Source organism: Cibotium barometz, chromosome 26 (genome assembly GCF_041138505.1).
Source record: "Cibotium barometz isolate CiBa-2024 chromosome 26, ASM4113850v1, whole genome shotgun sequence".
Classification (NCBI taxonomy): domain Eukaryota; kingdom Viridiplantae; phylum Streptophyta; class Polypodiopsida; order Cyatheales; family Cibotiaceae; genus Cibotium; species Cibotium barometz.
The window spans coordinates 37,464,096-37,479,232 of NC_141071.1; the positions used below are offsets into that span (position 1 = coordinate 37,464,096).

Sequence of the window (15,137 nt, forward strand, 5' to 3'; positions counted from 1 at the left end):
TTCGAATGGACGGATTTTTTAAATTGTGATCCATGAAAATTCAACGTTAAAATTATAATTTGACTTTAGTACCACATACTCATAACCTTTCTCTATCTTCTCATCGTTGGATATTTCAAATTGATCTTTGTAATTGTAAAAATATTGCACGCAAAAAATTATCTTTTTAAACACTTGTAAGTTCATACGATCATCATAAAAATTAGCATAGCAAGATTAAAAATTTGCCAATAAATCAAAATAAGCTCTTTGGTATGTGAGTTTCTTATGTTTAAAATGAGAAGTTCATATGAGGTAAAACATAAAAGTTATTACCGTTTTTAAGTTACTTAGTATCCTATCTATCCGAAGTGTACTAAAATGTACCAAATCTTTGATTGGATTATATACCATTAGATACACATTAGAAGACCTTAAATTGAAATTCATAACCCAACTAGATGATATTGGCCCTTGAAGGTGGAAAATCATATGTTTTCAAGTTGTATCACTACACAAAGTGGATCACCCTTATCTTACAACCACCCCATTGATCTCTATGTATCAACGCATGTAGATTTCCTCTTAGAAGCACACCATATGTTATATTGCATCGACAACTCCCAAAAATGTTACACTAGCTAATCGAAATCGTGTTATCCTAACAAAAATAAAACTGTGTTAACTCATAAGACAACTACACTGATATATTACCTACCATGACTTTTTCGTGAATCCAATCCCCACTATAAGCAATACAGATACACCACAATATACCACCATTTTCAATCATAGCCTAACTTAGACGACTCCATCAAGATCAAATATGGCACCAAAATGTTTTTTGCAATTCCATTAAATATATTATGTGAGATTTTCAAGAATAAGAGTGTCCTGGTAAAGTTTCATTTTTGTATGTAATGATTAGTGCTTGAAAAAGTCAATGAAATGATGACCACCATATCCTCTCTATTTAACGCAATAAAATATTGACTCCCCATATTGTTTCTATTTGCACACATTCACCCATATGCTTTCTATTTGCAATCCTAACTATTTAAAGCAATAAAATGATGACCCCATATAGTTTCTATTTGCAGGTGTTCACCCATATCCTTTCTATTTAAGGTCCACAATTCTCTATAAAAAGCCTTAAAGAGCTCACTCAACGAGTAGAGGGAGAGGGAGAGAGGAGGAGAGGAGACAGGGGGTGGCGGAAAGTCATCTTCTTAGGTTGTATTAACTAAATACCACGTCAGCAACATTTAATTAATATATATCGAATAATTTGTCTGAATATACATCAAATATACAACGTTATATCAATCCCATTTGATAAAAGCGAGTCTTAGAATTGAGTAATATTGATGTAAGATGATTTATTGCCGTAAGCGATTGAGCAATATATCATATTTGATTTATCCAAGCTTGTGTAAGAAGAATCTGCCATCTAGCAAGAGCATACCCGACCGTCACTACCACCACACGATGGAACCCTGGTTGACGATAAGCCAACGACAAGCGTTCTAAAGCAGAAGCTGCATTTTTTTTTTAATTACGAAAAAACCTCCCAAAAAAGCATTGATTGCTCATGTTGGGGTGATTTCTCAAGCTGCTTTTATTTCCCCTACAGCAGAGGGCATAAAGAGGACATCGATGAAAAGCTTATGCCTTCCTTTCACACGAGTCACCCTCTCCAAATACCATTCAAAGGAGTTGGAGCACTCCCTTTTCTCATTAACCTTAAGGGATACAAACCCACACAAGAATGGCACAACACAAGGTTTATGAGATCCCCCCCTTGCTTTTATAGGACTTGGGTGCTATTGTTATCCATGCTTTTGTGGGATATTTCTCTCTCAATAGCCTACTATTGACCCATGCTCTATTCATATGAACCATAGAGCATCAGCCCATGCTGCATGCAAGAAAGTAACACGTGGAATGCCAAGCCCCATGATACAAATTTGTCACATGCACTTGGGATATGTGGGTTTATGCTCACAACATATGGATTTATCTAGATGCCAGGATACTTGGCAACTCACATGTCACATTCAGCATCTCCTTAAGTCAATTGAAGGTGTCATCACACATGCTCCAGATCAAAGCTGGTAAGAGAGAAGGCAATCACACTAGACAGGCAAGAGCTCCAAGACTTTCCAAACGACTAGCTCTTAGCCTGCACATTTGTAGTCTCTCAATTTCTTATCATAAGGGGTGGATGGGACGTGGTGAATCCTCTAATTATTAAGTCTACTTTTTGACTACTAATAAGACGAAAACAAAGCAGTCAACGCTGAAAGTACTCCATATCATCCATATCACTTCGGAAGAAAAACCGTTGTGCAAAAGTTTTCATAGCTTTTGTTCATGACTTGGGGACCTTCCAGCCATGACATTGTGTACCCTCATACAGTGGCCACGGCGAGTATCACAAGCTTTCAGGATGTATATAGCTTTACATGGCTAGAAAACATCAGAATTGAAAAGACTGTAGCACAAGCACATGACCAGGGACTTATGCTCTGGCTGACCACAGCATGTATTCAGTCTTATACCCCTCTGGAATGAAACATAAAGCAGTAGGCACATAGGAACCATGTCATGCCCAGAGTCTGTAAACGGGTAGACACTGTTTTCATAAAGCAAGCACTCAATCGTTGCAAACACGACATTCAGAACCAAAAATAGACTGATTACGAGCTTGCAATCCCCACAGATGCAGCTGCTGCAGACCTTTGCAATCGCTTTAACGATTCCATAATGCTTGCAAACGATGGCCGTTGCCATGGATCACTGTGCCAGAAGTATCACAAATCGTCAAACCAAGAATGGTAATATATCTTAAAGAGACACTGCATGATAAATATGACCAGATATGACCTACTTCGCCCAACAAGATTCAATAAGTGCTGCTATTTCTGGATTGATGTCCTTCGGAATTTGAAGTCTCCTATCTTGAAATCCAACTGCTCCTACAACCTGCAGTACCAACACTGATAATCAAGTTTCTGTTGACTAACTACACCTAGAGACCAAATTCAATCAATGTCATGAAACTACTAACCGAAACCAAATAGGTAAAAAAATCTCTCTGACAGCCCTTACCACATCTCCAAACCCCCCCAACCCTCCCCACCCCCCTAAAAAAACAAAAAACCAAAAAACAAACAAAAGATATTGTTAAAGAGCACCATCATACTCATCTTCTAAGGCAGGAACCCAATGAATCTACAAAATTATGGGACTACTATGGTTGACCAGTGTCAAGGTGCACTAGCGGAAGCATGGTGCTTGGAACAACTTCAAATACCAACTGAAAATATACAGAGATGAAGGAGAGAAGAAACCCCATGCGAAAGACTTGACTCTCTCAACCACACACACTGTATATCAGTGAGCTGAATAAAGCTCCATTTTTGACAAATAATTCTACAATTTCTGCTAAATCTAAACTAAGTTCTTCGAAGAAAGCAGGAAACCCTCCTGTACCTCTAAATTGCTGAAACTTACTGTATATCAGTGAACTGAAAGAAAAAAAACTACCTTTTCTACAAAAAACTACTACATTCTGTGAAGAAAGCAGAAAACCCTCCTGTAGTCCCCTCTAAATTGCTGAACTGCAAAAGAAACACTGGATAGATTTGTGTTAATTGCTGCTATTCAAGCTGAATCTGCTACTTTTCATAGATCATTTTCTCTCCCTTTCAGGCTGCTGCAAAAGACTAGAGTCTTCCTATTGATAGAAAATGTATGCCAACCAGCCTGATTACTTCGCATAAAATTGCAATTTGATGGCAATCACATCAGCCTTTTTTGTCCCTTTATAAATTAGACTCACAACATGGCTGGTTGTGCTGCTAAACCCTAACCCAACCCCTAGCCCTAGCCCTAGCCCTAGCCTACAATGCCATGTGCATCTGAGAACGGGAACTTGTAAGAAAATACACTAAGCGGAACTTGATCACAAGACAAAGTACTTGAAGCAAAAGATATGGGGAATAATGCTGAATCACTGTTGCAAACGAAAGTTACAACCTGGGGGCGTCTGGCCACCCGTGCGCTACGGCAAGGAGCTTTGATGTCGATGTAGGTAGCCTTGTCTTGCACTTACAAGGGTGCACTACTATATAGTATAATGAAGGTAGATCTAAACTGAATGATCTCGATATGAAATGAGGACTACGAAACTAGGCTATATATAGTATCCAAGGTTAGTCATATCGTAGGGTGGCCAATGCCAGCCACTGTTTGCAATCAGAGGATGCACAACAGGCTTACCCTATGGTGGGTGAAAGATGTTCATGGTGTGTGAGCTCACAGTAGAGAGAGAGAGAGAGAGAGAGATTGCTTTAACGACCCAATGAAGTGATTTATTGATATATTACTTCAATAGAGTACAATGCTTTTTGTAGGTTTAGAACCTTACCTTTTGACTCAAACAATAAACTAATGCCACGTGGTACACACTTATCTAGATATAAGGGTGTATTCACACCTAGGCAAGTATGCACACACACATACATATGAACAATGTCACACACACATAGGGTGGACACAGACATATACATAGCCCTTTTGGGGGCAGTTCACACACGAACACAAGTGGGAACAAACACCGGTACATACTAAAGATGAACACACATACGAGCTCCGAAATAACAAACATCCACCTTACGACCGGTTCAAATGGACCAAACCGAACTGACTACATCACCATATTAGACTATATAGACTTTCGATCTGACTGCACCTTCTAAACCCATCTGAGGTTGCCTCGCACCCAAACAAGCCTCGCAACCCAAGGACAAGGTGTTCTAGAAAGATCTCCTTCTACCCACGAGTGCGGCCAATCGCCCCGCACTAGCATGCATCCTACCTGGCATGGTGCCAAGTCTACATAAGTTGTCTTCTAACCATCTTGCCACACATGACCAACATCCAGTGTCTAAACTAGGGATTGGGAGGCACCCAGGTGCTCAACACAACGTCTGTTGTTTCAGCTAGGGTTAGGGCTTACAGTGTTGCAAGCCATGGAGGATCATAGATGTATGACATGGTTACTGTGTTGGAGCTGACAGAGATAGAGAGAGAGAGAGAGAAGAGAGAGAAACAAGCTACAGAGAGTGCAGTACACATGACTCAAATGATGTGAGAGATATTAGGTGATTCTTCCATGAACTACATGTACCTTTATAAGTACAAAGGTTCCTCCTCCTAACATATTGCTTATGTCAAACACACATATAATATCTAGATATTATGCATGCCCCTCTAAGAGGTGGTTCACACATAAACATTTAAGTGAGTGTTTACTCCTTTTTAGAGGATGTTCACACACACACATTGCCACATATTTATCGAAGCCTTTCACACACAGGTAAGACCTTGATTCCCAAGAGTCCCCCCCCCCCTCAAGAGATTACCTCATTCTGTGTCAAGGATAAACCTTAGGTTCATTGCCTAGTTTTTCATGCCAGTTATGGGGTCCCAAGGGTAGAGTACACACGGGATCAGGTCACTCACATTCACAACACACAACTCACATTTGAACAGTAAACAACATATAACTAAACAGAACACAACACGTTTTTTGAACTTTAATAAGTCCAAACATACACAAAAATTTGACACACACATAGAAACACACTGTTGTTCTCTATAGCACCACATTTATCATCATCCTCCCTTGATACCAACTTGGCCTACTCATTTAGTGGCTCAGAGGTTGAATCATTACATAAAGCAAATTTTTCATCCCTCGCCCTGAAAAAAATTAGGGTTTATTGGGGCTTTTTGAAATTGATGCTAAAGGAGACCGTAGCAACACTCCATTGCTTGATATATGCCCTCAAGTTTAAAAAATGTTGGGGAATTTGAGATTAATGGTTCGATTAAGCAGGATTTTCAGAAAATCATACAAACCTCAAATTTGTACCTTCCTGAGTGTTGTTTGCAGAAGTACTTTGTTGACCCCTTTGATGTGTCTGTTGGTTGCGGCAAATCTGTGCCTATGGGTGGTTGTAGAGACAATCGTGGAGCTCTTCACAAAGCAGAGGTTCTCGTTGGAGGTGGTGGCAACTCAATGGATGGCAGCAGCAACAGTGAGGAACAGCACCAGCGTGGGGCAGCTGTATGCAGCAAAGGGCCGAACTGCAGAAGTCAGCGACAACTGGTTTACAGGAGATCTCCAAAGAGGAGGAGGAGGGGGGGGGGGGGGGGCGGCTTCTGTTGGTGGTGATGATGACAGTGACCAGCAGCACCTGGTGATTATGATGGTCAACCAACAAAGTGAAGCACTGGCTGTGGCAATTTGAGATAGGTGAGGTAGCGTGGTGCTGAAGGAGATGCGTTAGATGGCAAGTAGCAACAGTTAGGCGGTTTTGCTGAGCACATGCACCGTCGAGTACCACTGGTAGTGATGGCGAATGTTGATGACGGCTAAGCGACAGTAGGAGTCGGTGGACAGCGAACAACAGGCATACACGTGCTACACACAACAGCAGGCTCTGATACCAGCTGTTGTTTCAGCTAGGGTTAGGGTTTACAGTGTTGCAAGCTATGGGGGATCATAGATGTACGCCATGGTTACTGTGTAGGAGCCAAGAGAGAGAGAGAGAGAGAGAGAGAGAGAGAGAGAGAGAGAAAAGCTAGACGGAGTACAGTACACACGACTCAAATGATGTGATAGATATTAGTTGATTCTTCCATGAAGTACATGTACCTTTATAAGTACAAAGGTTAGAAGCCTTTCACACACACATACTCCTCATACAAGGGAGACTTACAAAATAGAGCAACCCATCACCCGCACAGTTACACTGACGAACAGCATTGATTTCCAACAGAACTGATGCATGTGACAGCCATCGCCAAGGTTTTTGGGTCAGCATTGTAGGCATACTGACAAAATGCGTAGAGTCCTGCAGAGTCAATCCACCAGCCATGCAGGACCATATCTTCGCATGTTTGAGGAGGCGAAACATAAAGAACAGAAACAACGTTGCTGCTTTGTGACTTTCCTTAAGGCCTTAGAAACAGTTCCACATGCACTGATCAGCCAGCTGACAATAAAGGTGTGTGGGTTGAGGCATTTCATCCAGTCACACAGGTCTCTGCTCAAATGCATACACAGCAAGGACAAAGCCAATACATAGCACAATCAGCGTAAAACAAGTCTACTATCATACACAACAGAGGGGTCACAAAACCATCCAGATGTGTTACATTCCTTTTTGTGAGAAACAAGACTCCAGTGTCAATCTCACGAAGACCAAGATCATGGTCTTTCGTGAAAGAATACACATTTAGAGGTAGGGTTCACAGGTTTGTCCAAGGGATACACATCTCTTCCATGCTTAGAGAGGCAATGTTTTCATGCACATTTCTAACAAATTCAAAGAAAATCCCTCCTCTTACTGGTCCAGCCAGCAGCCATGTATGGAGCACCTTTTTGGGCAATTCACCTTTCATCACTAGATTAGTTCTCAATAGAGGGGCTATGATGCTTTCACATCTAATTCCTATCAAACTGTCTATCCTTCACCACATCTTTAACATCCTAACTATGCAGAGTGTGATTAATGATGATTAACGCTAAAGAAGAAAGATTAATGCTAATCACATGCGCAATGATGAGTAGAGAGAAGGAGAAGAGAGAGACTCTTCACCTAACCTATTGCTAATGGATATTACTGAATGAATGAGTAATTACACTGATTGCACATCACAAATCTAACTCTTGAATGCTATGCATAAACTAAATGCTTTTTTTCCTCCTCTGTGCATTAGTGGAAAACGTTGATATGGATGTGTACTTGGCTGATCCAGTAGTTGTGGCTACATGCCCTTGATCTTGGCTCTCTTGCCCTTGGTCTTGGCTTTGCAACCTCTGTTTCTGAATGCCTACAAATGACCCATGACTTGCCTTTTTATAGGGATCTTGATAGCAAGTCATATTTAGGTCAGTTTTGCCTTTTTCACCTATATAATAATGTCCAAGATGTCTTATTTAGCCTCCAAACTATACCCAAAAGATGTCCCAACTAACTATAAATGTCTTGGGCACCTCGGCACCATTTAGGCTCTCAAAACTGCCCATATACAACCTCCAACTTTGCCCTTTAAGCGGCTGTACATGGCATCCCCTCCTACTAAACTTGGACCACTCGGGCAAACCATGCACCTTAGCTTATGTAGGATTAGGGTTACGCAGGTGCACCTAAGGTGGATGGAAGATAGCCATGGTGTAAGTGTAGAGAGAGAAAGATAGAGAGAGGTGAAACTCAAAAGAGAGAGATTTGCACGACTCAATGATGATTGATTGATTGCTACAAAGCCTTCATCAAGTACAATGCTTTTGTAGACTAGGGAGTAGCCTTATCTTTTGACACATAGCTGGACACATGTCACATACTGGACAAGCACACACACTAATGACACATGGCACTTATCCTATGACTAATAAGAGTGTTCACATGCTCATAACAAGTACACACATATAGAGAGTGTTCACACCTAAGAGGGCATTCCCACCTACTAGACTCCAAATATCCAAAAAAAACCCCTTCAGAGCGAAGGTGGAGAGGCTTGAGAAGACCACCACTAGCCGTAGTGAACACATGATACAAAAGAACACAGTGTGCCAACACCTAAAACCCTCCTGATAGAAGAGCTTGACCACACAGGGCGACCTACATCAGCTTACCAAGACACCGCCCCTTGCTCTGAGTAGGGTATAACAAAGGATGATGGAGCCTTTTATAAGATTCAAGGCATTACAAAGCAGATAAAAACACACACAGAGATAATTTAATTCAGTTTTTGGGAGACTTCCCAAGCACGAAACCCATGACTCAAAACACAAAAAACACGGAAAAGAAAAATTTTGGAAGAAGAAACTTCTCGGGTGTATGTCAATGAAGAGCCGTCTCTTCGGCTATGCTTCCATGGCATAGTAGGAACTTCAATTCGATGTAGGAGACTTCAATTTGGAAGAGCCCCAAATTTTGGATATTGCGGAGGCCTTCATTTGATGTTGAGGACTCGATTTTTGCAAAAGCCACAAATTTTAGGGGATGCAGAAGCTTTAATTCAGTGATTTTACCATTTTTCAAAAAAAATCCCCAATTTGGCTACTTACATGGATCTCCATGTACATAAGTCGTCAAGAGAGCTATTGCTCTACGTGCACTGGAGGAGGCAGCACAAGGTGGTTGTGACAATGGGCTAAAGACGACGATGAGCAAGTCATCTAGCGATGACGATGAACTACAAGTTCTGTTACAGTCACCAGCTATAGCCAGTCCGCAAAGATGGGCCAATGCAGGCGGGAAGGCGAGCACGAGCCACTAGAACCACCTGTTCTGGTGGGGCGAAGCAGGCTAAGGTGGCAACACGGCCAGTAGTGCCATCGGCTGGGCATGGCAATAGCAATGTTCAAGCTTAGACAGGCAGATGCGCACTCGCAACAGTGCATACAGAGTTGTAGATTGGGGCAGAAGGCGACAATCCGTGCCCAGAGAGCATTGGGGACCATCACACAGAGACAGGTGAGCTGACAGATGAGGATCTTCACACGCCGTAAGAGGCGTGCATATGAGGAGGCACAGTACTGGGATATATACCACCTTCTCATGAGTAGAGATGCAACCACTGCATGGCGCAGGATGAGAGAGCCTCGCCCTCGTACCCCGATTGAGGATCCGCACACATAGCACACATATGCAAAGAGCCTCTACCATATCCCTCAGCAACCGCCCATACCACACCACAGGAATCCTGCCCTACCACCTCTACTTTATTTACCGCCTCGATGGTGGTTGCAGCATGGGAGATCGGCTGACCACACAGGTATACAGAGTGAGCATCTTATTTATGCAGCTGACACACTGGGACCCTTTGTTGCTCACCTCTTTAATAGGGCACTAGTGGAGGGCCTACCAGCTGAGTGGACTATGCACACCATCGTGCCTCTCCACAAAGTGGGAGACATGCTAGACCCCAGCAACTACAGGACTATCATGATTGGTCATACATTGGCTAAACTTTATGGCGCAGTGCTCGAGGCAGAGTTGAGCTCATATGCAGAGGAGGAGGGACTGCGAGCACCAGGGCAGGCTGGATTCCGACGAGCTTTCTCCACTATCGACCATATATTCACTCTGAGATGTCTGATTGACCAGGCTAGGGCACGGGAGAAGAGATTATACTGTTGCTTTGTGGATTTCCGCAAAGCATTGGACACGGTGCCACGAGAGAGACTCTTCCAGCGCCTACAGTCATTGGGGATCCCATCAGAGATGGTTTGGGGCATCTATGCTTTATATGAGCAGGTCTTCGGGCGCATACGATGCCCCGAGGGGCTATCTGATGTTATTGCTAGCACCATAGGTGTGAAGTAAGGATGCCCACTCTCTCCTACACTATTTGGGCTATATATCGATGAGGTGGCTGACTTCATTGGTCACGGTGGTGGGGACAAGGTAGACATCTCACGTACCACAATCCACATTATGCTATATGCAGATGATATTATTCTGGTCTCTGAGTCGCGGATGGGACTACAGCACCATCTCCATGCACTCGATGACTTTTGCACACAGAGGGGGCTTACAGTGAACCTTGGGAAAACCAAGGCCATGATTTTCCACACCTCAGGGCCGGTTCGACGACAGGCCATCTTCACACTAGCAGGAGGACAAGTAGAGGTGGTAGACTCATATGTGTACCTGGGGATTACATTTACGACTCCGCCAGGAAGATTTACTATGGCACAGGCAGCCAGGGATAGACTCACACGAGGGTATGCAGCTCTGGCCATGCTAGAGAGACGGTGTCACCAAGCAAACTTCCAGGAACCCTGCACGAAGGGGTGGTTGTTTGACACACCAGTCACCCCTGCGATGTATGCTGCAGCAGTATGGGCACCTGGGCTCGCCACCTCAACATGGTCTCAGATAGAGAGGCCTCAGATTCTCATGCTCTCACGGATGATCCGCAGCAAACCCTCCGTCTCACATGACATTGTCCGGACGGTGTTTGCTGCACCTCCTATGCTAGTAGAGGCCCTCTTCCAGACGATCTGCTTCATACAGAGGATCAGAGATATGCCATCAGATCGACTCTCACATAGAGCTTTTGAGGCATCCAGGCAGCTCGCAGAGAGTGGAGATAGGAGATCATGGTATTCACAGATGATACAGTGGCTCACTCAGCATGGTCTTGACATAGATCACTTGCCACCTTTCGAGTATGATATACATGCACCACACATCCAGCTCTCTCAAAGTGAGAGGAACAGAGTCCTTCGGCAAGATTTATGGCAGCGATACACTCAAGAGACTTGGATTACACCCAGTCAGCCTCTACCGCCGCAGATGCTATACTACAGAGATCAGTTTATGCGTATCTCAGCGGATGGATTCATACAGAGACCTGGATACATGGATGTGTACATGCCTCACAGTGCCCGAGTGGTGATTGGCCAGCTCAGAGTGTCATCACACCAGCTTGAGATTGAGGCAGGTAGGGCAGCACGGATACCTAGAGCAGAGAGGATATGCAAACTATGCCAGGAGGAGGTTGAGAGTCAGGAGCATTATGTATGCAGATGCACAGCATATAGTGTCATTAGAGAGAGATACACCACCATCTTCAGTGGACATCCCTCACTCCGCCAGATCATGGAGTTCGCAGACCAGCGCAGATTTGGCCAGTTCTTGCTAGAGACACAGCGCCACAGAGAGACACTGCTACGGACTCATACCACAGGGAGAGGTGGGCGACAGCTCCACCTCACAGATTTCTTCCAGAGATCTATCCTAGTGCCTATTCTGACACAGGAGGGGGCTACACTTCAACGCGCTGCGGACCTCCGAGCCAGACGGAGACCGAGAGCACCAGGCTACCAAACTCCTAGACTACATCAGAGGGAGATCACAGAGATACGGGCTCGACATCAACACCATATCCAGGAGCGGCTAGCTCACTTACACTCACACCCGGAGATCATGCTCCGAGGTATTTTTGCCTCGCCATCGCCTATGTATCACATATTACACCCCCATTATGGTACCGGTTGGAGCTAGACAGATCTACATTGCATTCTTGTATACCCTGTGCATATAGGTTGCATACTGAGCCTTTAGTAGTAGTGCTCCATCCATCACACCCCCCCACTAGCTCAGTACTTTCATAGTTTACTTCATGTTCATTTTGTCCTTTTTTTTCTAGACATCCAGAAGACATTGACAGTTGTACATTGATTTGTCTCATAGGTCGAGTTCGGCCTCTAGTAGACGTTAATACAGCTTTCTTCTTTCTTTCTTTCTCTCTTCATTGCAGCCATGGAGACATTCACGATCCCCCTTAGCTCTCTCTCTCTCTCTCTCTCTCTCTCTCTTTTCATTGCAGCCATGGAGACATTCATGATCCCCCTTAGCTAGGCTCTGATGTGCTCCTCTCATCCATCATACATGCCCTTGGTCTTGGCTCTGCAACCTATGTCTCTGAATGCCTACAAATGACCCTGACTTGCCTTTTTATAGGGATCTTAATAGCAAGTCGTATTCAGGTCGGTTTGGGCTTTTTGACCTACATAATAACGTCCAAAATGTTATATTTAGCCTCCAAACTATACCCAAAAAGTGTTCCAACTAATGGTATGTCTTGGGCACCTCCAAGCACCATTTAGGCTCCCAAAACTGCTCCAAAATGCCCATATATGGCCTGTAACTTTGCCCTTTAAGCGGTCAAAGAAATAAGCATATGATCTGCTGCCACCACCTTGGAGTCATGCACATGCTAACACTCCATGGGGTATGCAAAAGAGTAAAGGATGGTGGAAAAAACAACTTCGGAGTATATGGAAAAGCAACCTGCCTTAGAGCAAAGATTGTTTCTTTGGCGTTGTTTGGTGAGTGTCCTCCCTGTTGTTGCTGAGATGCACGCTAAATAACGGGTAGCTAGAGCATAGTAGCAGGGGAACGCTGTTTCCACCCCTTGGGAATGGTGGAACACGTTCCCCCAAGGCTGAGATGCCTAAACCGGGTGGAACGTGCATGGGGGAACAATTTGGCATGGGAACGGCCAGGGGAACGTGGAGGAACAGTTACATGGAACATCTGGCTGCCATTCCCCCTTTGGGGAACGTTTTTTATGTTTGGCCAAGAAAAAAAAAAAGAGAAAAAGTGTACCTGCTGTCGCAAGCCGCCTATGGATATCCTTGAAAGACGTACCCTATTGTCGCCTGCCCGCATACTTCCTAGGCCTGTGGGGCGTGCGTGTTGATAGCTCTGAGTCACGAGTGGGCTCCTCTCTGGAGTCTCTTTAGACTTTGACTCCTACTTTCCAAGGCAAGGCAGCAAGGCTACTTACTCTCGTTCCCCCTTACCGTTCCCCCTTGTTCCCATCCCCCCCGAAGCCCGTTCCCGTTCCCCTGATGGGGCTTTCGTCCCGTTCCCGTTCCCCTGATGGGGCTTTCGTCCCGTTCCCGTTCCCGTTCCCATTCTGTTGCTACTATGAGCTAGAGCCACCTGCTGTAGATGTGGAGCTCGATCTGAAACTGTTCCACATCTATTATGGCATTGTATTAATGCACGAGAGTTTCTTCAAAGATTGGCTGATGATATCTCAGGTCGCTTCCCTGGCAAGCAATATGGAAGCATTTCTGGATATTTGGGATTGGTGTGCCCAGCTCTCTTGATTTTGATTTCTTCTTCCTATGGACTTGGTATTCGGATTTATGGACAATATGGAAGATGAGAAATAACGCTATGTTTGAGCACACACCTTTACAAGCATATGCTTACTTTAGATCAATTTGCGTCAATCCCTCCATGACTACTTGCAGTTGGAGGACATGGATTTTAGTCAGTTTGAGGTGTTTTTCCACTGCTTCTAAAGTTCTCTGGGGATGCACTTGTCTTGAGTCCATCTCCTTTATTGTACATAAGTCATTGTTAATAGAAGCATGGTTTTCACACCCAAAAAAAAGCGTGTGTGTGTGTGCGTGTGTGTGTGTGTGTGTGTGTGGAGCCTGGTCGCTCGTTGCTCTATTGATCTGCTCGCGAACCCTACCTGCCTGCTGCTACCTGCCTGCTGCTAACCATTGACCCGTTTCTGCTGGACATCGTCCTCTTCCTACTAGCGCTTCTTCCAACTACCGGTTGTCGCTCAACCCTACCCACCTGCTACTGTCCATTCGCTTGTTCCTCCTAGCCATCTCATCTTCTATAGCTGATATATACCCACCTATTGGCAATCACTTGCACCTGCTGGCCGTCGAATGCTTCTGCTGCGTTAGACTCCCCTGCTTTGATTTTAGTCACCGCTTCTGGTTCTGCCCAGCCTCAAATCTTGGGTGTTTGTGTGCGCTGTGATCTTTGGTTGCCCTCTGTCTATTCATCCCTGCTCTATGTGTGTGTGTGTGTGTTGTTGGGGGGGGGGGGGGGGGGTGGGCGGGCATAATTGAGATCCATGATGTGGTGGACCAAGCTGGAAACATTTAAGTCCTTCCCAATGGCTCGATGTGCTTTTGGATTGGGTATGCATTACAGACCTTTGTGGCGTGAAATATGTGGGTTGTTGTCCGCCTTTGCACCAATACCACCACTTCAAGTGCATACCGCCTGGCTGACTGGAAAGTCTTGGGGGCGCCTTTGGATGCCATATCAGCTAAGAATTTATATGTGAGGCTACAGCCACCGCCATGGATTACGTCTGTATGTAATGATATGTGGCACTTACAAAAACCATTACTATGGTGGAGGAAATGTTTAAGAGGGATCTGGAGGAGCATCTTGCCATTGAAAGAACGTCGGTTCTCCAAGTGGGTGTGCTCCTGCACTCCCAACGTATCTCTGTCTCGTCATGCCGCCGATGTGGTGCGCAGACTGAGACGGTGTCACACCTTCTTTGGAAAGTCCACATTCCAGATTGCTCCTGGACAGGGTTTCAGCTTGCTTTGCACATTATTTTACACTTAACCAATAGCCCTTCGGAGAAAGAATGTGTTACTCATTTTCAACATTCTTTTGCAACACCTTTTCGGTTAACCAATAGCGCTTCTTGTGCTCATGCTAAGCTACTTTCTCATGTGGAAGAAATCATGAATGCACAAGTAGCACAAGATCTTGAAGGTCCTTTCTTGGAAT

At 44.4% G+C, this 15,137-nt stretch overlaps 1 protein-coding gene across 2 annotated transcripts in view; it reads right to left on the reverse strand.

The window, feature by feature from the left end:
• Nucleotides 1-2,272: 2,272 nt before the first annotated feature.
• LOC147623932 (serine/threonine-protein kinase CTR1-like) overlaps nucleotides 2,273-15,137 on the reverse strand; it is a 41,770-nt gene continuing 28,905 nt past the window's right edge. For both annotated transcript variants that reach the window (XM_086820575.1, XM_086820576.1), the window contains exons 15-16: nucleotides 2,870-2,964; nucleotides 2,273-2,778 (exon numbers count right to left, since the gene is read on the reverse strand). In XM_086820575.1, the coding sequence (XP_086676701.1) occupies nucleotides 2,679-2,778; nucleotides 2,870-2,964 (195 nt within the window). In that variant the 3' untranslated portion in view covers nucleotides 2,273-2,678. The remainder of the gene's footprint in view (nucleotides 2,779-2,869; nucleotides 2,965-15,137) is intronic.